A 26405-nucleotide genomic window follows, 5' to 3' on the forward strand; every position below is an offset into this window, starting at 1 on the left:
AATTAACACACAGAAATCTATTGCATCCCTATATACTAATGATGAACTAGCAGAAAGAGAAATCAGGAAAACAATTCCATTTACAATTACATCAAAAAGAATAAAATACCTAGGAATAAACCTAATCAAGGAGGTTAAAGACCTATACCCTGAAAACTATAAGACACTCATGAGAGAAATTAAGGAAGACAACAATAAGTGGAAATACATCCAATGCACCTGTATAAGAAGTATTAATATTGTCAAAATGGCCATCTGGCCTGAAGCAATCTACAGATTCAATGCAATCCCTCTCAAAATACCAACAGAATTCTTCAGTGAACTAGAAAAAATAGTTCTAAAATTCATATGGAACCACAAAAGACCTGACTAGGCAAAGCAATTCTGAGAGGGAAGAATAAATCTGGCGGGATTAAGCTCCCCTAATTCAAGCTCTACTACAAAGCCACAGTAAACAAAACAATGTGGTACTGGCACAAGTACAGACCCATAGATCAATGGAACAGAATTGAGAGCCCTGATATAAACCCAAACATATACAGTCAATTAATATATGATAAAGGAGCGATTGATATACAATAGGTAAATGACAGCCTCTCCAACAACTGGTGTTGGCAAAACTGGAAAGTTACATATAAGAATAAAAGTGGATTACTGACTAACTCCATACACAAAAGTAAACTCAAAATGTATCAAAGAACTGAATGTAAGTCATGAAACCATAAAGCTCTTAGAAGAAAACATAGGCAAAAATCTCTTGAATATAAACATGAGCAATTTTTTCCTGAACACGTTTCCTTGGGCAAGGGAAACAAAAGCAAAAATGAACAAATGGGACTACATCGAACTGAAAAGCTTCTGTACAGCAAAGGAAACCATCAGTAGAACAAAAAGGTATCCCACAGTATAGGAGAATATATTCGTAAACAACATATCTGATAAGGGGTTGATATCCAAAATACATAAAGAAATCACATGCCTCAACACCCAAAAAGCAAGTAACCATATTAAAAAATGGGCAGAGGATATGAACAGACCCTTCTCCAAAGAAGAAATTCAGATGGCCAAAGGCACATGAAAAGATGCTCCACAATGGTAATTATCAGGGAAATACAAATTAAAACCACAATGAGATATCACCTCATACCATTTAGGATGGCCAGCATCCAGAAAACAAGGAACAATAAATACTGGCAAGATTGTGGAGAAAGGGGAACCCACACATACTGGTGGTGAGAATTATAAATTAGTTCAACCATTGTGGAAAGCAATATGGAGGTTTCTCAAAAAACTAAAAATAGAAATACCATTTGACCTGGGAATTACACTCCTAGGAATTTACCCAAAGAATATAAGTTTTCATATTCAAAAAGACATATGCACCCCTATGTTTATTGCAGCACTATTTACAATAGCCAAGATATAGAAGCAACCTAAGTGTCCATCTGTTGATGAATGGATAAAGAAGATGTGGTACATATACATAATGGAATACTATTCAGCCACAAGAAAGAAACAAATCCTACCATTTGCAACAACATGGATGGAGCTAGAGGGGATTATCCTCAGTGAAATAAGCCAGGTGGAGAAAGACAAGTACCAAATGATTTCACTCATCTGTGGAGTATAACAACAAAGTAAAACTGAAGGAACAAAACAGCAGCAGACTTACAGACTCCAAGAAGGTACTAGTCGTTACCAAAGGGAAGGGTTTGGGAAGGGAGGGAGAAGGGAATTCAGGGGCATTATGATTAGCACACATGATGTAGGGGGGTCACGGGAAGGCAGTACAGCACAGAGAAAACAAGCAATGACTCTACAGCATCTTACTGTGCTGATGGACAGTGATTGCAATGCGGGGGGTGAGGACTTGATAATATGGGTGAATGTTGAAACCACAATGTTGTATATCAATGATACTTTAATTTAAAAATAATAATAATAATAATGTATCACCATTGATTCATTAGTTGTGGAAAATTCACCATACCAGTGGAAGATGTTTTAATAAGGGAAACTGGGTGTGGGATATTTGGGAATTCTCTATACTATCTTCTCAATTTCTCTTTAAATCTAAAACTATTCCAAAATAAAATTCTATCTTAAGAACCATGAAAAGAGGCGGAGCCAACATGGCGGCGTGAGTAGGAAGGTGGGAATCTCCTCCCAAAAACATATATACTTTTGAAAATACAACAAACACAACTAGCCCTAAAAGAGAGACCAGAAGATGCAGGACAGTGGCCAGACTGCAGCTACACCAGCGAGAACCCAGCGACTGGTGAAAGGGGTAAGATACAAGCCCCGGCCCTGCGGGACCCGAGCGCCCCTCCCCCCAGCTCCCGGCGGGAGAACAATAGGCAGAGCGGGAGGGAGACGGAGCCCAGGACTGCTGAACACCCAGCCCCAGCCATCCGGGCCAGAGCGCAGACACAGAACGTGCCCAGGGGGCCCTGGATACTGGGGGAACAGGGAGTAAGACCTCTGAGCGGGTGCCGAAGCTGATGCCCCTGTGACAAAGAAAAGCGGGGGCTTTTTGAAAGTCTTAAAGGGACAGGGACTTAACAGCTTGACGGAAACAACCCAGGTCACAGTACAGCAGCTGGAAATTACAGGGAAAACAGGGCGCACTAACCCCCTGGGCAACAGCTCTGAGACCCCTCACGGAGGCAAACAGTCAAGCAGCCCCCCCGTCCATTACCCCTCCGGGCGCTGCGAAAGCAGAGAAGCAGCCTGAGACAAACTCCACCCACAGAAAGGGAAATTTCTCCCTCCCGGCCAGGCAAGACACAAAGACCCACTCTACACGCAATTACCCAACACAAGCCACTAGGGGTCGCAGTTGCCCCAGTAAAGAAAGGCCAGTAGCAAGTGAAAATTTTGGCCCTCCCAGCTGACAGTCAATAGCACCTGTCAACATGAAAAGGCAAAAAAATATGATCCAGACAAGACTAACCCAGACAGCTTTGGCATCTGCTACATCTTCCCCTGAGAAGGAATCCAGGGAGATAGATTTAGCCAGTCTTCCTGAAAAAGAATTCAAAACAAAAGTCATAACCATGCTGATGGACTTGCAGAGAAATATGCAAGAACTAAGGAAGGAGAATTCAGAAATAAAACAAGCTCTGGAAGGACTTCAAAACAGAATGGACGAGATGCAAGAGACCATTAATGGTCTAGAAAACAGAGAACAGGAACGCAGAGAAGCTGATGCAGAGAGAGATAAAAGGATCTCCAGGAATGAAAGAATTTTAAGAGAGCTGAGTGACCAAACGAAAAGGAACAATATAAGAATTATAGGTATTCCAGAAGAAGTAGAGAGAGAAAAGGGGACAGAAAATGTCTTTGAAGAAATAATTGCTGAAAACTTCCCCAAACTAGGGGAAGAAATGGCCTCTCAGACCACAGAGGTACACAGAACTCCCATGACAAGGGATCCAAGGAGGGCAACACCAAGACACATAATAATTAAAATGGCAAAGATCAAAGACAAGGACAAAGTATTACAGGCAGCCAGAGAGAAAAAAAAAGGTTACCTACAAAGGAAAACCCATCAGGCTATCATCAGACTTCTCAACAGAAACCCTACAGGACAGAAGAGAATGGCATGATATACTTAATGCAATGAAACAGAAGGGCCTTGAACCAAGACTACTGTATCCAGCACGAATATCATTTAAATATGAAGGAGGGATTAAACAATTCCCAGACAAGCAAAAGTTGAGGGAATTTGCCTCCCACAAACCACCTCTACAGGGCATCCTACAGGGACTGCTCTAGATGGGAGCACTCCTAAAAAGAGGACAGAACAAAACACCCAACATATGAAGAAGGGAGGAGGAGGAATAAGAAGGGAGAGAAATAAAGAATCATCAGACTGTGTTTATAATAGCTCAACAAGTGAGTTAAGTTAGACAGTAAGATAGTAAAGAAGCTAACCCTAAACCTTTGGTAACCACAAACTTAAAGCCTGCAATGGCAATAAATTCATACCTTTCAATAATCACCCTAAATGTAAATGGACTGAATGCACCAATCAAAAGACACAGAGTAATAGAATGGACAAAAAAGCAAGATCCATCCATATGCTGCTTACAAGAGACTCACTTCAAATCCAAAGACGCGCACAGACTTAAAGTCAAGGGATGGAAAAAGATATTTCAAGCAAACAACAGAGAGAAGAAAGCAGGTGTTGCAATTCTGGTATCAGACAAAATAGACTTCAAAATAAAGAAAGTAACAAAAGACAAAGAAGGACATTACATAATGATAAAGGGCTCAGTCCATCAAGAGGATATAACCATTATAAATATATATGCACCCAATACAGGAGCACCAACATACCTGAAACAAATATTAACAGAACTAAAGGAGGAAATAGAATGCAATGCATTCATTCTAGGAGACTTCAACACACCACTCACTCCAAAGGACAGATCCACCAGACAGAAAATAAGTAAGGACACAGAGGCACTGAACAACACACTAGAACAGATGGACCTAATAGACATCTACAGAACTCTACATCCAAAAACAACAGGATACACATTCTTCTCAAGTGCACATGGAACATTCTCCAGAATAGACCACATACTAGGACACAAAAAGAGCCTCAGTAAATTCCAAAAGATTGAAACCCTACCAACCAACTTTTCAGACCACAAAGGCATTAAACTAGAAATAAACTGTTCAAAGAAAGCAAAAAGGCTCACAAACACATGGAGGCTAAACAACACGCTCCTAAATAATCAATGGATCAATGACCAAATCAAAATGGAGATCCAGCAATATATGGAAACAAATGACAACAACAACACTAAGCCCCAACTTCTGTGGGACACAGCAAAAGCAGTCTTAAGAGAAAAGTATATAGCAATCCAAGCATATTTAAAAAAGGAAGAACAAGCCCAAATGAACGGTCTAATGTCACAATTATCGAAATTGGAAAAAGAAGAACAAATGAGGCTTAAGGTCAGCAGAAGGAGGAACATAATAAAGATCAGAGAAGAAATAAATAAAATTGAGAAGAATAAAACAATAGCAAAAATCAATGAAACCAAGAGCTGGTTCTTTGAGAAAATAAACAAAATAGATAAGCCTCTAGCCAGACTTATTAAGAGGAAAAGAGAGTCAACACAAATCAACAGTATCAGAAATGAGAAAGGAAAAATCACGACGGACCCCGCAGAAATACAAAGAATTATTAGAGACTACTATGAAAACCTATATGCCAACAAGCTGGGAAACCTAGGAGAAATGGACAACTTCCTAGAAAACTACAACCTTCCAAGACTGACCCAGAAAGAAACAGAAAATCTAAACAGACCAATTACCAGCAACGAAATTGAAGCGGTAATCAAAAAACTACCAAAGAACAAAACCTCCGGGCCATATGGATTTACCTCGGAATTTTATCAGACATACAGGGAAGACATAATACCCATTCTCCTTAAAGTTTTCCAGGAAATAGAAGAGGAGGGGATACTCCCAAACTCATTCTATGAAGCTAACATCACCCTAATACCAAAACCAGGCAAAGACACCACCAAAAAAGAAAACTACAGACCAATATCCCTGATGAACGTAGACACAAAAATACTCAACAAAATTTTAGCAAACCGAATTCAAAAATAAATCAAAACGATCGTACACCATGACCAAGTGGGATTCATCCCAGGGATGCAAGGATGGCACAACATTCGAAAGTCCATCAACATCATCCACCACATCAACAAAAAGAAAGACAAAAACCACATGATCATCTCCATAGATGCTGAAAAAGCATTTGACAAAGTTCAACATCCATTCATGATAAAAACTCTCAGCAAAATGGGAATAGAGGGCAAGTACCTCAACATAATAAAGGCCATCTATGAAAAACCCACAGCCAACATTATATTGAACAGCGAGAAGCTGAAAGCATTTCCTCTGAGATCGGGGACTAGACAGGGATGCCCACTCTCCCCACTGTTATTTAACATAGCACTGGAGGTCCTAGCCACGGTAATCAGACAAAACAAAAAAATACAAGGAATCCAGATTGGCAAAGAAGAAGTTAAACTGTCACTATTTGCAGATGACATGATACTGTACATAAAAAACCCCAAAGACTCCACCCCAGAACTACTAGAACTGATATCGGAATACAGCAAAGTTGCAGGATACAAAATCAACACACAGAAATCTGTGGCTTTCCTATACATCAACAATGAACCAACAGAAAGAGAAATCAGGAAAACAACTCCATTCACAATTGCATCAAAAAAAATAAAATACCTAGGAATAAACCTAACCAAAGAAGTGAAAGACTTATATTCTGAAAACTACAAGTCACTCTTAAAAGAAATTAAAGGGGACACTAACAGATGGAAACGCATCCCATGCTCATGGCTAGGAAGAACTAATATCGTCAAAATGGCCATCCTGCCCAAAGCAATATACAGATTTGATGCAATCCCTATGAAACTACCAGCAACATTCTTCAATGAACTGGATCAAATAATTCAAAAATTCATATGGAACCACCAAAGACCCCGAATAGCCAAAGCAATCCTGAGAAAGAAGAATAAAGTAGGGGGGATCTCACTCCCCAACTTCAAGCTCTATTATAAAGCCATAGTAATCAAGACAATTTGGTACTGGCACAAGAACAGAGCCACAGACCAATGGAACAGACTAGACAATCCAGACATTAACCCAGACATATATGGTCAATTAATATTTGATAAAGGAGCCATGGACATACAATGGCGAAATGACAGTCTCTTCAACAGATGTTGCTGGCAAGACTGGACAGCTACATGTAGGAGAATGAAACTGGACCATCGTCTAACCCCATATACAAAAGTAAACTCAAAATGGATCAAAGACCTGAATGTAAGTCACGAAACCATTAAACTCTTGGAAGAAAACATAGGCAAAAACCTCTTAGACATAAACATGAGTGACCTCTTCTTGTACATATCTCCCCGGGCAAGGAAAATAACAGCAAAAATGAACAAGTGGGACTATATTAAGCTGAAAAGCTTCTGTACAGCAAAAGACACCATCAATAGAACAAAAAGGAACCCTACAGTATGGGAGAATATATTTGAAAATGACACAACCGATAAAGGCTTGATGTCCAGAATATATAAAGAGCTCACATGCCTCAACAAACAAAAAACAAATAACCCAATTAAAAAATGGGCAAAGGAACTGAACAGACGGTTCTCCAAAAAAGAAATACAGATGGCCAACTGACACATGAAAAGATGCTCCACATCGCTAATTATCAGAGAAATGCAAATTAAAACTACAATGAGGTATCACCTCACACCAGTAAGGATGGCTGCCATCCAAAAGACAAACAACAACAAATGTTGGCGAGGCTGTGGAGAAAGGGGAACCCTCCTACACTGCTGGTGGGAATGTAAACTTGTTCAACCATGTGGAAAGCAGTATGGAGGTACATCAAAATGCTCAAAACAGACATACCATTTGACCCAGGAATTGCACTCCTAGGAATTTACCCTAAGAATGCAGCAATCAAGTATGAGAAAGACCAATGTACCCCTATGTTTATCGCAGCACTATTTACAATAGCCAAGAATTGGAAGCAACCTAAATGTCCATCTATAGATGAATGGATAAGAAGATGTGGTACATATACACAATGGAATACTACTCAGCCATAAGAAAAGGGCAAATCCAACCATTTGCAGCAACATGGATGGAGCTGGAGGGTATTATGCTCAGTGAAACAAGCCAAGCAGAGAAAGAGAAATACCAAATGATTTCACTCATCTGTGGAATATAAGAACAAAGGAAAAACTGAAGGAACAAAACAGCAACAGAATCACAGAACTCAAGAATGGACTAACAGGTACCAAAGGGAAAGGGACTGGGGAGGATGGGTGGGTAGGGAGGGATAAGGGGGGGGAGAAAAAGAGGGGTATTAAGATTAGCATCCATAGCGGGGTGGGAGAAAGGGGAGGGCTGTACAACACAGAGAAGACAAGTAGTGATTCTACAACAGTTTGCTACACTGATGGACAGTGACTGTAAAGGAGTATATAGGGGGGACCTGGTATAGGGGAGAGCCTAGTAAACAAAGTATTCATCATGTAAGTGTAGATTAATGATAAAAAAAAAAAAGCAGTTCCTGTGTGGTGACCTCCAATGAGTTCTACACAATGATATAAAGGGCATATAAAAGTGTAGGCAAAGGGTCTGTTTGTGTTTATACAGAGGATCAAAGCCTAATTTGGCTACCCCGAAAATGAACTAAGATACGATATGAAAAAGAACTTCCAACATCAGCACTCTCGGGAAGACTCATGACAGAAGATGATCAGCAAAAAAAAAAAAACAAAACCCCAACAAAGATCCATGCACTGCCACAGGTGTAGATGCACTCATCCCACCAGTTCCTGGACTTGCCATGGGAATGATGAAGGAGATATCTAAGCTGGCCTGTGCATACAGTAAAACAACAAATTTGGACTGGATCTATACTGTTGGAACTCAACCAAGAATTAAGAGAAGTGCAAATTGTAGCGCTCCAAAATCTTACAACCACAGACTATTTACTGTTAAAAGAACATATGGGATGTGAACAGTCCCCAGGAATGGGTTGTTCTAATTTATCTGAATTCTCTCAGACTGTTCAAGTTCAGTTGGACAATATCCACCATATCATAGATAAGTTTTCACAAATGCCTAAGGTGCCTAACTGGTTTTCTTGGTTTCACTGGAGATGGCTGGTAATTACAGGTATGCTTTGGTTAGGTAACTATATTCCTATTATGTTAATGTGTGTGCACAATTTAATTAGTAGTTTAAAACCTATCCATGCTGAAGTTACTCTACAAGAAGATATGTCAAAGAAATAATCAATCTTCCCAGGTTTTCTTCTGCCTGCTACTTCTATAGCTTTTCTTCTTCCTACCTAATCACAACCTTTAAATAGAACTCGTGCCACATGTCGAATTTACTGAGTATCATAATTCTTCCAAGTGGTAAAGACACCTCAAGACAAATGCTGGGCATAGAAGCCACAGGGCATAAATATGCAAAGAAGTAAAAAGCTAACCTTTTCAAACAATAAGGCTTCTCTCTCACTTACCAACTTTACATTTCCCTGTATGGCCCCGGAAGATGACTGGTTAGCCAGAGACGGGTAAGATTCCTCAAGGGAGGAACAACCTAAGACAGGCACAGTCGCAGGGGGCCATCTAGTGAGAAAATGGGGAGCAGCAGAGGTGAGGCTTAGAACCTCCCCCCTCATGTTCTGAGAGAAATCTTCTGCATACATGGATGTTTATTGCCCTCGTCTAGCGCGGATTAACACATAGTCTACAGGCACACACCTGATCATCTACATTTGCTCTCTTACAACACTAAACTCTGTTTTCTACCTTTATCTCGTATCTACCTACCACTTCAGCATTTTATTAAAAATAATAATAATAGAGAAATGTGGTATCCACATATAAATCAAGTTTAAAAATCAAATGAATATTCATATTTGAACTGACTGTTTATAGTTCATAATGCATGAGCAAAACCGAAAGTTTCTGTGATGACTGCCCTTGTACTGTTCACTATGTAACTTATTCACTATGTAAGAATTTGTTCTCCATGTAAGAACTTGTTCGTTATGCATCAGAAGATTGGAGACTGACGAAAATTAGGCTTGGGGTGGATTAATGATTGTGCATGGAGTATTGACCCCCCTATACAGAAATTTATTGTTGTTAACAACTATTTGATCAATAAATATGAGAGATGCCCTCACACACACACACACGCACAAAAAAAGTATATATATATATATATATATATATATATATATATATATATATATATAAACACACTTCCAATTGTAAAATAAATAAGTAACCGGGATGTAATGCATAGCATAAGGAATATAGTCAAAATATTGTAACAGCTTGGTATGGTGATAGCTGGTACCTAGAATTATCATGTATATAAATGTTGAATCACTGTGTTGTACACCTGAAACTAATGTAATGTAATACTGTGTGTCAACTACCCTTCAATAAAAAAAAAAAAAAAGAAACCTCAAAAAAAAAAAAGAACCATGAAAAAAACAAACCAAACTAAGTGGCTGGTGTCATCCATCTCAGCCACAGGTGAGGGGACAGTGGAAGTGGTGGAGTGAGGGTGAGCCAGGCGTCAGCAGTGTTCCAGTGTTTGACCTCATGAACATCTCTTTTTCCCCATGTATGGCCATGGCCTCCTGAGCAGAGGACCCACAGGGAAAAGAGAAGTCACCAGCCAACCACTACTACTGAAATTGTCCTCACTTCTAATGATTCTGGATTAAAGATGCTGAATTTCTCAAATATAAAAATGCTTATTTCCCTGAAAGAACAAGAGTCTTCGTCAGGGTTATGAAATTCCATGTTGGTTTACACTGTGCCTGACAGCAATCAGAACCTGACATGACTGACATGTGCCCTGTTCCCCATCACATCACATCTTTCTGGACATGAAGCAGCAAGTGAACATGAACAATAGAAGCATGCCTCTATCCCTCCTAATCCCTCCTGACCTCCTCTAAGGTGGTGTCTGAAATCCCATAGCCGGTCAGGTGCAGCTGCTGAAGGTTCTCCTCCAGGGCCTGGAAGAGCCCTTTCCAGCCGTCTCTGTCCGCGTCCTGGGGAATGGTGTATCTCAGATCGCCCCCACTGCTGTCTCTCAGAAAGGCTTGTGGGATGAAGCTCTGGATCAGAGACGTAGCAGCAGCTGTGTCCCTCGGGTCATCGGCCTCCAGAACAGAGGGCTGTCAAAGAAAACCGTGAGGAGCCAGGAGGGAATGTAAGTGCTAATATACCGAGGGTGCATCGCCTGACTCCACATACACCCGTGAACAAATTTTTTTGAAAACTCAAAAAGCAGCAAAGTCAAGAGATCCCATTTTACAACAGGCATTTCAAGGATGCACTGTACTTCCTCCTGCTTAAACAGGACTTTGTGGTAATAAACCTGGAAAGCCATACCCCATGCCCACCTCAGTTACAAGGTCCCACTGGGCACGCCTGTGAGAGGTCTGTTCTCATGAGACACCCTCTGTACTGGGGACGATCACGGAGGTGCCTCTGGCCTCACAGCTGGGCCACAGCCTCAGGGTGAAGTCTTCTTCCAAAGAAAATAAGGTTTCCCACCCACAAAGGAAAGAAGCCGCTTCAGGATGGAAAGGCACTCACCCTGCAGTCACCACAGCAAATGGGAGACCGACCTGGGGGCCACCAAGGGTCAGGCAGAGCCACCAGGCAATGGGAGGCAATGGGAGGCAATGGGAGGCCCACCCCCGAGTCCCACCCCAGAGCCACCTCCGCTTGTCCTGCTTGACTCCAGGATGGGGTCAGGACTCCACTGTGGCCAGGATGGGGCCCCTAACATGCACTCTGAATCTCTTGGGGCCCATGCTGTCTGCCTCTGCACTGTGACAAGGCCTTAGCCTCCTAAGCAGAGTACCACTGCCAGAAAAATACCTCTGGGATGTCTAGGACATGATGCTGCCTGGCCAGACACTTCCAGGAAGCCTGTCACCCTCCCATGCTTCTCTCATTTGACTCCTTTGGCATCAAAGGCTCTTGGGCTCACAGGGCTGAGTGCATTGCCAGCCCCAGGGGATTTATTCACTTCTGGGCAATTGTGCTCCAAGGAGGGCCCTTGTCCAGGGTGCTCCCCAACACCCTGCCCAATCACCAGGCCCACCCCAGTACTTATGTCACCTATACCCATATAATTATCATCCTCTGCTCCTTCCTTCCCAGGCACACTCTTTTCTCCTGTACTGAGCCCTGGAGGGCCCTGTGCAGAGACCACATGCCCTTTGCATCCAGCCCCCAAGACCCACAGCGGGTATGCCCGTGTGAATTCAGAATTAATATTTGTTATGAAGGTTTGAATCCAACGTGTAAAGTGCTGTTCTTCTATAGGATTCACAGTGTTTCCTGTGCCCACGTAGGGTGCCTGTCCCCCATCTGCATCGTTTGCTTACTTGCTTGGTGAGCGTCAGGCTAAGCCCCTGACTGTGGGCCTCTGCCAGGCAGGAGGGGGGCCCACAGCACTGGAGCCGCCCCTGCTGCAGGACGGCCACGTGGTCACTGAGCGCCTCTGCCTCATCCAGGTGGTGGGTAGTGAAGATGACTGTACGACCTGCATCAAGAAAGGGGACATCAGAATCACATGCAAACACCCAGAGGGGTGCTGTCATCTGTTCTTCCAAAGGGAGCCCTGGGAAATGATTTAAATCATGGCCAGCTTTCAAATCAGAAAACCGTGATCTGTAGCAGTAACTTCACCATAGGTCAGTTTCTCTGAGCCTCCACACCCCTGAACCAGGGGGTGCCCACACTCCCCCAGAGGGTGGAGCTGAGCCATGGAGCACACAGTCCCTGTGTCCAGCCTCCATCTCCACCCTGCTCTGAAAGTTCCAGAGGCAGGTCACTGAGCAAATGTAGCCGGTGGCCATCTCCCTCTGCCCCTCCGATTTTGGACAATCATCTCATTCACTAAGAAGGCCACATCTTGGAAGAAAAGCAAATGCAGTGCTAAGGCAGAGGAAGCAGCCGCGGTGCATGCTGACACCCTCTGCAGTCTGGGTGATGTCACTGCACACGTGTCTCCATCACATGTGCCCCTCCATGGAGAGGCCAATCGCAGCCTGGCCCTCCAGAGTGGGGAGGGTGGGGACAGCCAGCAGGGAGGTGGGGACCTGAGCCAGGGCCTCCCCAGGAATAGCAACATCACTGAGCCCCATGAACATGGCCACTTTCCGCATAAACAAATGTGGAGTTCTTATGCCCCCCATCAATTCTAGCATCTTGTCAAGTTTTACCACCTCTGCTAGAGGAGGATAAAGCTCAGATTCACCTCAGGAGGGAGGAGCCTGATACTGTAAAAGATGTTTCTGTAATGTTCACTCCAGTTACATAGACAGATCTTGGGGCTTTTAGCTATGACATGTGCCCCACTGGCCTATACCAGTCGAGCCCAATTCTGCCAATTCTAATTTATAAAATAGAAATAGATGAAAAGACCAGAATTCTCTTTTTATTTTTTTTCTTTGAACAGGCATCTAAAAAGAAACCAGGAACTGTAGACCCAGGCACAGCAGGCAGGGGTGTGGGCCCATGGCACCCACAGTCTCCACAGCTGTGTCCCCAGTACCAAGGCCATCTTCCTTACATGGAAGTCTTCAAAGCTAAGAAAACACACTCAGTCCCCCATCTGGGGTTAGGGTCAGCTTGGACACAACTATTAGCCCTACCTTGCAGCTCAGGTGATAGGTCCCCATACAGTGAAGGAGTCTAAGATAAAGTCACCTGGAATGTAAACTCCAAAAATATGCAGGTTGAGTTCACAGATTTTGATTCATGATGGTTTCTCACCAGACATTAAGGAAACTTAAGATACATCCCAATCTTCCATCAGATGGTATGTTCTACCTACTCTCCTCCAAAAATGGTACTTCCCAAATTCAACCTCTCTTGTCCCTTTTAATTATGATGATGACCTGCCCTCAACTGAGCACCCAGCCATGTTCTTCCATATACAAAATCCTGTGAGATGGTACAAAGTGTCTCCATTTGCAAATGGAAAAACTGAAGCCCAGAAGAAGGAGATCATTTCTCCAGGGTTGAACAGGAAGTGTAGGCAGGAGTGTGATCATGCAGAGGAATTTAGTTGTCCTGCACTCATCTTCTCCAGGATCTTTTCCTTCCCTATTTCTCCTTCCACAGAGGGTTTAAAGTACTGGCACCAGGGCTGAAGGAGAGCTTTCTCAGCACTACATGTCATAGCAGACACATAGCCCAAGTAAAGTCCGGGGGCTGAGCCCTGATGGACTGACATTCCTATAGAGAATCTCTTTCTACCCAGCAGAAGCCTTTGTTCTTGTGCATTCCTTAGACCCACCCCACAAAGCCATGGCACAGTTACCTGGAGCCTTGGGACTGTTTCCAGAAACAGCTACACATTCTAATGCTTGAAAATGTATTTTTCTTCTAGCACCATCTATGTGATCCATTTACATCTTATTGATTTTGCACTGCGACCAGTGCAGAGACTATCGCAAAGGAGCCTCCACAGACAAACACCTCTGCTAAACGGCCAAGGACAGTGAGAAAAGATTTCAGGTGTAATGACAGATTTTGAAGAACACTGTTTCTGAGGCTTTCATCACATCTGGTTTCTGTCCACAGCTGCTAGTATGCTCATGACTCAAATGTTCTGTCAGCCAACCTTTGAAGATTCCAACTCTGGCTTTCACAGCACACAAGTGGCAGGCTGGAGGGACTCACTCACACCCCAGCTCACACAGGCAGGGTCGATGGAGTCTATTCGTTCCCTGTCTCCTTCATCAGCCCCACTCAGGGTGGCAGGGAAATTATTTAATCCAGTCTAATTAGTTTTAATCTAAAAATGTCAGCAGTCTCTTTCAGAGGAATACAGAATCTCTTGCATAGAAAGGTCACAGTTTCTCACTTCTGGTCCTGCTGTTTCTCTCCCCAAAGGGCACTCAGGCAAGGGAAACCTGGGCCTTGTGGTATGGTGGCAGTGGGAAGGGTTAGGATCTACAGGCGCAGTGTGCTCAGCATCCTGTGGGCTCCAGGTGATGGCCGAGGCCACCTGCTGCTGCCCCCTCCCCAACTTTAAGGCTTGAGCAGGTCAGAGCACAGAGCTCCCTGTTCTCTGGGCTTCACCTGAGCCCAGGTAGCCACCAGCCCCAAGTCTCCCCCAAGCTTCCAGGTCCGTCCCCTACTCTGGGGCAGCATTCCCGCAGTCCCATCCCCCTCTCAGTGCCACACCTGGGGACAGGGAAGTGAGGGGCAACAACTGCAGTGCTTCCCAGCACCCCACCCTCTGCTCGTCCTCACGGACTTTGATGCAGCTGCACAAGGTCAGAGGAGCCCACACCCTTGAGACGATCTCACTCCTCTGGTGTACTGCCCACCCCAGGCCAGTGCCCAGAAAGGAACAGGAAGCCACGTCTCCCTGCATTTTCCTGCCTCCTCCACACCCTCCTCCACTTCTGAGGCAGAAAGAGACAGGACTGTCCTTTCGTGTCCCCTTTGTGCCATCCTCCCTCCCTGATCCCAGACTATGACCAAGCTTTAAATGACAGACAGGAGCATCTTGACCACCTTAAAGAGAACTGGATGGCCCAAGTCTTCTGGATGTAGCCCTCCAACTGCTAAAAGACAGGGGGGCTTCCTCCTAGTCCCTTCTCGGCATTTCCTAGGTTAGCAGATCTCAATCTCCCCAGGGAGATGGAGGCTCCAGATCAAATCAGAAGGAAATTTTGTACTCAAAAGGCAAAAAAGAACACCAAATAACCTTTAACAATTCCTGAAGTAACCCTGCCACCTCACTCTCCCACACTTGCTCAGCAGTCCACACGTGCCTCCCCAGCCCCATGGTTCCTTCCCAATGAGGGTGTCTCCGACGGAAGGCCTCCAGCAGGCTTCCCAGCCCTTGGCCTCGCAAAAAGAGTCAGAAGCTGGAAATGAGTAACTGCCCACCCGGTGCCCTAAACTGGAAACACCTAACAACACGGGGGAGATGCAAGGCCTCGAAACCAGGCAGGCCCTCGTCCCCGCTGGGCTCAGAGAACTTGCTCTGAAGCCATAAGCAAATCACATGCCCCTGTCTGCACCTCAGTGTCCTCACATGAGAAAAGGAGGGCTCGTTCCAAATTATAGTGAGGATGCCTCTCCTAATAATCTGTGATTCCAGAGTGGAACACAATGTGGATGGATACAATTTCAATTAAAACCACATACAGCATGCATTGATAACACCCACTTGCATCACTTCAGGAGCTCAGACACAGGTCAGGAATTCCTACAACTGTGGAGATGTCACACTACAGATTGATCTCTAAGCTCTTGCAAAAATGTCTTTTTCTGAAGAGGCAATGTATCCTTATGGGATGACCTGGTTCTGCATGTGCGATGACATCCTCTTCCTGGGCCCCAACACTGTGGGAAGACAAAGCAAAAGGCGGCTGGTGCCTACCTTGCCGGTACTTGAGGAGGATGTCCCAGATGCCGCGGCGGGAGCACGGGTCCACCCCGCTGGTGGGTTCATCCAGAACCACAGTCCGCGACGGGCCCACAAACGCGATGCCAATGCACAGCTTCCTCTTCATGCCTCCGGATAGGACACGGGTCTGTTTGTGCCGGTGCTGCGTTAACTCCACATCCCGAAGCGTTCTGAAATGAAAACAAAGACGTCACTCTTCCCCAGAAGTCTTAATGCTCCACTTCCAATTTCACTCGTAAATGACTTGCAATGACCAGGATCTTTATAAGCCACTGGCACCCTGAGTCCTGACATAGCAGCGTCGCCTTCCTGAGGTTCGGGTGGAACCCTGCCAAAGGACCAGTCATGACGCCTGCTCAGGGGGCTTGCCAAGTATTCTTTTTAGAAACATTTGTCTCCTCTCTGGAAATTTTCTCTTCCTTCCACTCAAACCTCCTGCCAAAACACCTACGTTGCCTCACGCGCTCCTGAGGATGGTGGAATGGCCCGTGCGCTAGTGCGCTGGAGGAGAGAGGCCCAGCTCACAGCACCCCAGCGGGTGGTCTGGAGAGGCCCTCAGACTCTGGCCCACATGCTCTAAACTGGACCAGCCCACCTTCCAGCTGAGTTATTGGGAGGTTTCCAGGAAACGCCATGTGCAGAGTAGAATTGGTAAGACACATTAATGTGAGAACAAGCCCTCTAACTCTGGTTAAATATTCAGTCTCAAGAGTCATGGTTTAGTATCCCCAGCACAAAGCCAACCTTCCTATGTGAAGTGTCACCTCCTTCTATAGGTCCATGACCTCCTCACAGGCAACCTGTCCACTTTCAGCCGAGGCGCCCATTCACTCTGTACAGATGCCTACCCCTCCTGTCACCTCCAAGCCTTACTCATCGTTGAACATCCACTTCGGCAGCACCTTCCCCAAACCTGTCCGTGAGCACTCAGACCAAAGCTGACTCCTCCCAGCTGAGGGGCAGGCGATGCACAGCTTCCCGATTGCCAGCAGACAGTCAGAAGGAGGGGACTGGGCGAGAGGGACCAGTGGCATGGTCCACACTGCCGAGCTTCAGGAAGCGCTGGGTCCTAGAAAGTTGCAGAATCCTAAGCAAAGACGTGGGTGAAACCCCAAGAACTGGCTTGCCTGATCACTAAGTTAATGTCCCAGGTCTGTTTCATGTATACATACTCCCATCCTTATCCCAAGGGGCAGGCCAGCTTCTCAATGTCTTGCTCAGCCTATGCGCTCTGCTTTACTTCAAGGTTGCAGCACCTCCCCTACTGGTAGCTTCACCCTGCATTTACAGTGGTGTTGTGCGCTCCTGCTTTCCATCCCCAGTTAGACATGCCACCAACACCTCCCCACCTGGGTGATGTCAGCACAGCTGAGGAGGAGTCCCTGGTGAGCCCAGCTTAGTCACGTTAGCCAGAGAGCAATTGGCTGAGCAAGCAAACAGAAAGCCACATCAGGAAGATGTCAGATGTTCCCAAAGTGCAAATCTAATAACTTGCTGTGTTAAATCAAACCCCTCCACTCTGTTTGTTTTAAGTCAACCCGATCTCAGCCGCTTACCACAAGCTACACTGGACCTTCCAAATCACAGCTATCCAGGCCCAATGCCAGGCTCCCTACTCTGACCACCACGTGTTAGCCAGCTAACCCTTGCCACCAGCCCTCCCCACCCCCACAAAGCTCCACAGTCCACTGCCACCTGGAGGCACCTCCTCCTCCCTGGGTTGTGGTCCCTATGCCCAACTGCACCCCCATATCTTGGACGGCAGCCCTGCTCCTGCAGTCACTTCACCCCTTGGGCAGGTCCACGCCTGGCAGGCCACTTCCTCTCTGCCCCAAACACCCACTCTGGGTCTGAAGCATTGTTTCACCTGGACACTGGCTTGTGTCTCTGTTCTCTTTTATAGCAAAGCTCCCGGGAAGAAGTGCCACTTCCAACTCCTCCTTCCATTCTCTGACTTCTCTCCATCTGATTGTGGCAGTTGCTGTGGTCAAGGCCCCCAGTGACCTCCATGTACTAAACCCAAGGTTCAAACCTCAGTCTTCATTTGACTTGACCTCAGCACACTGGATGTACACGCCCCCTGACTTCTCCCTGGTGACCTTGCCTTCCCTCCCTGGGTCTCCACCTTCCATGCTGGAGAGTCCAGGGCTCAGTCTTTTGTGCCCATGTGGCTACCTGCCTACGTGACCTCCACCATCTCATCACCACCCAACAAATCAATTCAAATCAGCCTCCACCTGAGTCCTGTGTGTACGCCAGAATTCCGAGGGCTCGTGTGAACTACATGATGTCTCGTAGACTCAGTGGCCTGATAAAGCTCCTCTTTGGACTTCCCTTATCTTCCCAAGGCCAAATTATGGGCCACCCAGTAACGGCCTGACTCTTGACAAACATTCACTCTAAAGAGTCCCCCAGGGATCCTACCTCTCGAACCCACATTTTGATCAAGCTGCACATTCAGGAGCCCCAGCGGGTGCTACCACAGCCTGATATGAGTGTGTTGGCTTTAAACCAAATGCTTTCAGTTTTCACTCCCTCTAATTGAGAACTACTGTCCTAAAACACGATCTCACTCCGATTGCTTTTGTGCAAATTGGCTGCGTTGCTAGGTAACACACAGCCAACTGATAACTATTAAGGTGGTCTGCTCCCAAATAAGACGAAGCCCCTGGCCCCTGTGGCTTTGTTAGGGACCTGATTTAGGTCCAATCACAATCACATAGAGTTAGCTGTAGTACAGAGCAGAGGCACTTTATTAATTAAAATAGGTGACTGACCTGTGACTTGTTTTTAAAAATTAGGTTGCACATACCCAATTTTCCCTTTACTAATGTGAGGCCATTTCTCATAAAGTACCCACTCCAATTTAGGATAGGCTTAAATTGCACAAAGTGTTTTCCCTGTATATCCAAGCCTCTGCTGTCATTAGTACGATTATTATAATAGCCACTTCTGAAGACATGGGGAGATGTGAACCAGCCACCCCCCCTGCAGTACAGAACAGCCTCAGATGCCCACTGAACCTGCCCACAGTGTGAGCTCTAAGACAGGGGAAAAGAAGAAACCACCGTGTATAAAATGTGCGGCACCATCCAGGATTTTATGGATATTTCCCATGAGGTTTGTTCCATCAGCTCAGACTTAATTCACATGTGACCCTCAGAGTGTGAGTATCTACCCAGCAAGAGCTGTGATTTGTTCCCACCATCCTACAGCCTGTCCCAAAGCCCAGCAACGGATTTCAAGCTGATGCTAGCCAAGACCCCGGCCTGGTGGGTGCTTCTGGAGAAGCACACCACCACCATCCAACGTCACTCTTCACAGGAGATCTCAGGGTCACCCACAGCATGGGCTTCCCTGACACTCTGCTTTCAGACCCTGACCCCTGAGTAATACACATGCCTCCCCCACATTGTGGGTTTGCCGTCTGGTTTTGTTTTGTTTCTTATCTCCAACAAGACAACACTGCAGTACTGGCTAGCTGCCTTTCTGGGATCCCGTGTATGCAACTGGACCATCTCTGACCCCATTACAGGAACTGATGGTCCAGACACAGGCTCTGTAGTGAGCCAGGCTCCTTCGGTCCCCACGCCATGGTGGTGTGCCTGCCCGCCATGGCTCAGGGACTGTATTTTTAAGTCATTGTCACCCTTGTTCACTGTCTTCACTCCTCAGACTCATGGAACCCCCTAGTGGGTGTCTGAGCCCCAGCTGGGGCAATGAGGCCAGAAATTGGGCCAGAGTACCACTTCCCTTCCTCCTCTCAGCAAGCTTGCACATCCCAGGTGCCTACATCCCCAGATTCTACAGCTCAGCAACCCACCCAGGGGAGAGGAGCCACATGAGCCTTGCCCTGGGGGATCTGGGCCAAACCCTGCCTCCCTGAACCTCAGCCCCCTCATCAGGTACAGGGCCCGACCTGTGTGCCTATTGCCCAGGAGTTCCCACACATGTCAGATGCCTAGAGCTTGGCCCCAGGGGTACCCAGGGAAGAGAGGTGCTAAACAAGTGCCTGTCCCCTGTCACCACGTGGACAGCATGGGCCAGGCTGGGAGCTCTGCTGGCTGCTGGGCCCTGGCTTTGGACACCTCTTCCCTCAAACTCTCCTCAATAAGCCAACTCCCCATTTTCTTCTTACTCTACTCCTCAGATTAGCTCTCTTATTTTGAGAAACAATACCACATTCCGCTTGCCTGGGCAGAAACCTGGGACTGTCCCAGGTCCCCTTTGCTCTTAACCCCACATTGGGTCAGCCCCTCTCCTGCCCCCCCACCCTCCATGGACCCTTCTGGCCTCCTCTGCTCTTACAGCACAAGTCCCCTGCCTGGTGACAGCCTCTTCCCACACAAGTGGGGCCACTTTTCCAGGACCCTCAGCAATGCCAAGTGTCCCCACACCTGCTGGCTGTCCACAGGACAAACTCTAAAGCCAAGGGGGATGGAAAGGTGGACCAAAGCAGGGATTAAGTGCAAATTGCCAGGAGGAGTGTGGAACTCCACCTCCAGGAAGATCAACAAAGGTGCATGGAACACATAACGGTCTTAAGGCTCGTCCCTCCTTTCTTTGTTGCTGAACTGTGAAGGTCGAATTCCACTAAAGTGGAAACACACGTTTTTATGTTTCTTATGCTGAAGAAATAGGGTCACACAGAATGAAACACCAAGACCCTGTGTGCTTTGCCTTCATTAATGAAATGCAGACTATAAATACTAATTTTTAAAAATTAAGCTTGCAAAATTATTCTGAGATAACAATAAACAGAAATGAGCAGCAGTCATTAGCTTCCTGTTTTCCTGAGATCAGTACAGTTAATCATGCGTGTTTACACACGGGCCACCACCCCTCCCAGCAACTCTTCTGCTTTGTGCTGTCAGTCACACTGAGGGTGCCCAGGGCCCACTCTGACCTCCTGGCCCAAGGCCACCTTCCTCAGACAGGGCAGCTGCCCACCTGACCACTACTACTTCCCCAGTCAATGGCTCCACATGGGATACCTACTTCCACTCACCACTGCCCTTGACTCAGTTTCCCCACCATCCACTCCATCCTCCTAGCCTCCTCTCCCTGAAATGCCACCTTGTTTTCTGGCCATGGGCCCTTGGCTTCTCCCCTCTCCCTGTTGTCCAAGCATGTGTCTGCCTCTGGGAGGGGCTCTCCCTTTGCCGCCGGTTCCTGGCTCTCCCCCTCCCACCCCTCCCCAGATGCGTGCTCCCCACTCAAGTCTTCCTCATGTGGTTCCATGTGGAAATGCACTCAGCCACCACCTGAACTCCTCTCCTCCCTACCTTGGGCAGCCAGGTGGTCAGAGGACCTGCTCCTTCAACTCTGAACAGCCTCCAAGTCAGGGCCCCACCTCACTGGCGCAATGGTGAACCAGGCTCTCACCACCGCCTGCTCACACAGCTCCTCTGTCTCCAGCCTCCCCGCAGCCATGCTGTCTGCTCTGCTGTGACAAGACAATCTTCCTGGTCATGGGCTGATGGCCCTCCCCTGCCCATGACCACCTACTTGCATGGGGAAATTCCAGCACCTCTGCATGACCAGTTGGGCTTTGTGCAGCTGGCTCTCCATACACCCAGTTCTGTCATTCAGGACACCCCCAAGAACACTTGCTCTAGACACCACCCACCTGTGCCCCTCTCCCCACTTGTGGTCACCTGCACCTCACTCCCCACTTGTGCTCACCTGCACCCACTTCCCACCTGTGCTCACCTGAGCCCCACTCCCCACCTGTGCTCACCTGTGTCCTTCTCCCCATCTGTGCTTACCTGTGTCCCACTTCAAAGACAAATCACATCAAATTCAATGTCTTCCCTGAGAAGCCCTCTCTGTATTCCCAGTGTAGGAGGCTGTGTCATAACCCACAGTCAAAACTGTTTGCTAAATTCTCTCTTCTCATAAAGACACCGAAGACTTTTCCAAAGTGTCCCCTTCATGCCCTTCCCCAGTTTACAGGGGGCAGAGGGAGCAAGGGGCACCAATACTGACTTATTGACATGCTGGCGGAGCTCGCTCTGGGTCCACTGCGGTGCCTTGATGGAAGCGAAGAGCAGCAGGTGTTCCAGGACAGTGAGGTTGTCAAACAAGATGTCCTGCTGGGGACACACCCCCAGCTCCATTCTGATAGTGGACAAGTCTGTCTGCATGTTCTTGCCATTGATGATGATGGCCCCAGAAGTGGGAGGGTAGAGTCCTGTCAGCATGGATCTACCAGAGAGGATAAGTCAGCAGGGTACACAAGAGGGCTGCCCAACACCAGCAACCCGGATGGCTCCTGAGCAATGCTCACGTCCTGTGAGGAGCACACCCTGACATGTTCTCTACACAGTCAATGAAAAGTTGGAATGTTGTTGTCTGTCCTGATCTTAGACATGTGGGCTTATGATAGATGTTGCAACATAGACTAGTATGGCTACATGGCAGAGTATAAATCCAATTTTTCTTTTACAGATGAGGAGACAGGTATAGAAACAGCATATTCCCCAGTCCTCATAACCAGACAATGCACGGACCTGGATGCCCAGCACTGCAGCCAGGCCTTCCTTCTGCCATGGCTGCTCCCATCCCTGCCCATCATTACAGCTCAGGTGGCTCGTCTCTGGAAGCTCACTGGTCTACTTGACCAAAGGAAGCCTGAGGACTGCCTAGCTCTGCTGCCTTGCTTCAGGAAGTTTATTTTTTAAGGTTTTAGACTGCTTTCTTACTGCTAAAAAGTTACACATGTACCTTCCATGGTACACAGCAAATCTATTCCTGAGGACTTATGCAACCGACAGTAACACTTGTGTGTCCACAACGGTGCTAACACAATTGTTCTGCCAACAACTGGAAACAACCTCAATCTCACCAACAGGGGAAAGGACAGAAAGCATAGTGCTTTCTCAGAGTGGGATCCTCAGGGCCCAGCAGATGATTTGCCATGTCGTACACAGTGAAAGCCGCCAGGCATGATCCCTTTTATGAAATCCCAGAACATTCCAGAATATGCAAACTGTATACAGTGACCAATTGCAGGCTGTGGTCACTTGGGGGCCAGGGTCAAGGTGTTCATAGGGAACCTCAGAGAGAGTAGCAATGCTCTGTATGCCCTGCAGGGCTTATTCTAGAGCTCACCAAACTGCACACTTAAACAATACCATTTCTCATACATGAATTACATCTCCACCAACTTGCTTATCAGTTGTTTGCTATATTATTTTCAAACTTCTTTGGGGACACTGTAAAACAGGGTACACACATTCTCTATGTGTCTCAGAGCTTTTTCCTTTAAATACTGACAACCTGTCCTTTAACTGCCTTTCAGCCTGTTGTCTGAGAGCTGCCAGGGAGGGACAACCCTGTAGGATGACTCAGATGCACTTCGGACACACACTGAGGGTGATGCAGTCAGGGACCCTCAAGCATCATAGAGAAGCTCCCTATCTAATACTCCAAATCTAATACTTGTTTCAGGAAGTTTATTGTTAAGGTTTTAGACTACTTTCTCACTGCTAAAAAGTTACACATGCACCTTCCATGGTTCCACTTAACACCAACACCATATTTTCCTTGTAAAAAATGTGCATTACAGTATATGTGAAATGTTGGGTTTCTGAGTCATTATTCATGTAATGTTTATCTTCCCCATCTGAAAACCCTAAAAATCTACTCAGCAGGATCTTCAGCTCTGTTTCAGCATCCGAGGAAAGAAGAAAACATTCCATTTCTTTTCTTTCAATTTGTTTTCTATATGAGATTGCTGAAAATTGATAAACGTTATTTTTCTACCTTTCTTAATATGTTCAAAGCAAATAGTCCTTTTCACCTTTTTAACTACACATATTTTTGTCCTCCTAAAAAGGAACAAAAAGAAAGTGACTTGTTCAAAAGAGAAATTTGGCAATTTTGGTGGGTTAGCCCTACACAAGTCCATTTGCATAGCCAATTCAGGGCTGCTTTGTGAGTCATGAACATTTGACTTCATTATTCTCTGGGATCACCTGACTTGATTCCTCTGTCAATCTGGATCTCAAACCAAAAGTCAAGGGTTCAAAAGAACATCACCACACAAAATGCAAAACAGGAGAAAAAAATACTCAGGTGTTCAAAAAATTTGAAAACATCATTCCAAACTTCATCTTCCTTTAATAGGCAAACAAAATAAAACTTAGTAGTAAGAAAATGAAAAGTGCCATAGAATTTCAAAAACTAAAGTCAAAACATGGTGAATTACTTACATGGAACAAAAGAATAATAAAAGAAAAATAATCCACCTGCCACCCCTCTGAGTCGGCTGTAGACCATGGGGTAATTGCTAGGCATGGGCACAGCCACTCTGGGGAGAGGGCTGGCTTCCCTCGGTCTCTAACCCCTGTGCTGAGACTCAAACACAGGGAGAAGAAAGAACATGTAGCCTCCTATCTCACAGGTAAACTGAGGGTTTTAAGAATCAAAGGCTCTTGTTCATGAAGGCGAAGCAGACTTACATGATGGTGGTCTTCCCGGCACCGTTGGTCCCCAGCAGGGCTGTGATCTGGTGTCCGTGGAAGGTGAGCGTCAGGTCTTGCACAGCCGCCTTGTGGCCCTCGTACACCTTGGTCACAGATATCAGGCGGACGCCCAAGGTACCTCCTTCATGCTTTCCTTTCCCGTTCTGCTGCAGTGACCCTGAGAGGAAGACACAAACTCACCCAGAGAAGACTTCGGGAGCCCCCACAATCATGCTCACGCTTTGTAATGCCACGTCCACCCTGCCCTTGGATTCTAGCTCTGTGAGAACACAGAGATTCAAAAATCCTCTTCACCAAAATTAGGAGGCAAATTATATAATGGCAAAAATTAAATGAATCACTGATTATAAGGTTTGTACCCTCATGTCATTCATTTTGTAGGTAAATAAAAATAAACACACCCATGTGTGTCTGCAGAGGGAAAATGACAGGCAGGTTACACACCAAAATGGCCATGAGGGATAGTCTCCCAAGAAGGTGAGCACTTGCAGGCACATGTTGTGTTCCAAATTCTCTAAAAAACGCACATATGCTTAGAGGGGGCTGTAAACTACAGGTAACACCCTGGGGTTCTTGGCCCACTAGTTAAATATCATGGGGGATTCTTTCTTGCAACCTGGTAGATGTGTTTCTAAGCCCACAGCACCTGAAGGGAGGCCGCTAGGGGGCGGTGCACACAGTTACAGAGGCTCAGCCAGAACTGAAAACCAGAACCAAGGCTGACCAGAAGGAAAACGCTGCGTCCAGTAGAAGTAGTCGTCACAAACTTACCGTCAAAGTTCTCAGTGGAGAAGATGCCAGAACCCAGGACACGTTGTCTTCTCACCACAAAACCACACAAAGTCTTCCAATACGATGTGGTAAAGGGAAAATACCATGGTTTCCTTAAACCAAAAGTTCCTAAAAAATAAGATACAATTAAAATCAGTTTAAGTTTTTTTCTGTTTAGAAGAATACCCTTATAATAGAACATCTTAACTAATTAATATAAAATGGTATTTCATGTTAGCGCGGCCCATGCATATCCTGTGTAGGAATCAGTGACGATCCGGAGCTCAGTGTTAACCGCAGAGCACCGGGCCGCCTTGCAGCCTGCCCCAGGGCTGTGGGCAATGCCCCTCACATCCACTTCCCCAGGAGGCCTTCGGAGCAGGGGTTCAATACACAGGCAGCTATTTAACAATAGAAACAACAGTCTTGAGTGCTTGCTGACATTCCCCAGAGTAAAGCCTGGCCCCTCACCATTGCCCTTTAACATAGCTGCTCCTCCTTTGTCTATCTTTGGTGTTTGCACGGATTACTAGACAAGGACTCAAAGCATAATAGAATTAATCAATTAAAACTTCTACAAAGAAGAATAACTCACAATGTTAACATTCCCATGTGAGACATATCAACATTCTTCAAACACTGCCTCCAAATTCACGCCACCCACTTAATGGTCACTGTGCCCTCATTATATGTGGAAATGAATGGATTTAATTATTAACACTTCTTAGTTTCTTTGAACACACCTATTCTAGCTTGAATTTGATGAGTGGTCTCAATTCTACATGCAACTGAAGAGGTAAAGGGCCAACATGAGGCAAGACGTCTGTCTGCACTGCGGCCATTAAGCAAAGGAGAGTCACACACCCAACACACAATAATCAGGTCCCAGGAAGCAAGACGGAGGGTAATGCATGGCCCGTCACCTTTCAGAATGAAGGAAGGTGTGGAGCTGGTATACAGTCTCATTGTTATAATTTGTTATGGGTTGAATTGTGTCCCCCAAGTTCCCATGTTGAAATCCCAACTCCCAATAACTCAGAATGTGACTCTACCTGGAGAAAGAGCCTTTCAATAGATACATAA

The 26405-nt window shown here is 46.0% G+C and overlaps 1 protein-coding gene across 2 annotated transcripts in view; it reads right to left on the reverse strand.

The window, feature by feature from the left end:
- The window catches only part of ABCA13 (ATP binding cassette subfamily A member 13), a 390923-nt gene that overhangs the window by 196103 nt on the left and 168415 nt on the right, over positions 1-26405 (reverse strand). For both annotated transcript variants that reach the window (XR_008998757.1, XM_057505338.1), the window contains exons 36-41: positions 25323-25451; positions 24528-24708; positions 22051-22269; positions 16036-16232; positions 12014-12171; positions 10559-10789 (exon numbers count right to left, since the gene is read on the reverse strand). Coding sequence is in view for 1 of the 2 variants with exons in the window: in XM_057505338.1 (XP_057361321.1) it covers positions 10559-10789; positions 12014-12171; positions 16036-16232; positions 22051-22269; positions 24528-24708; positions 25323-25451 (1115 nt within the window). In the remaining variant the exon portion in view is untranslated. The remainder of the gene's footprint in view (positions 1-10558; positions 10790-12013; positions 12172-16035; positions 16233-22050; positions 22270-24527; positions 24709-25322; positions 25452-26405) is intronic.

Source organism: Manis pentadactyla, chromosome 7 (genome assembly GCF_030020395.1).
Source record: "Manis pentadactyla isolate mManPen7 chromosome 7, mManPen7.hap1, whole genome shotgun sequence".
NCBI classification, from domain to species: Eukaryota; Metazoa; Chordata; class Mammalia; order Pholidota; family Manidae; genus Manis; species Manis pentadactyla.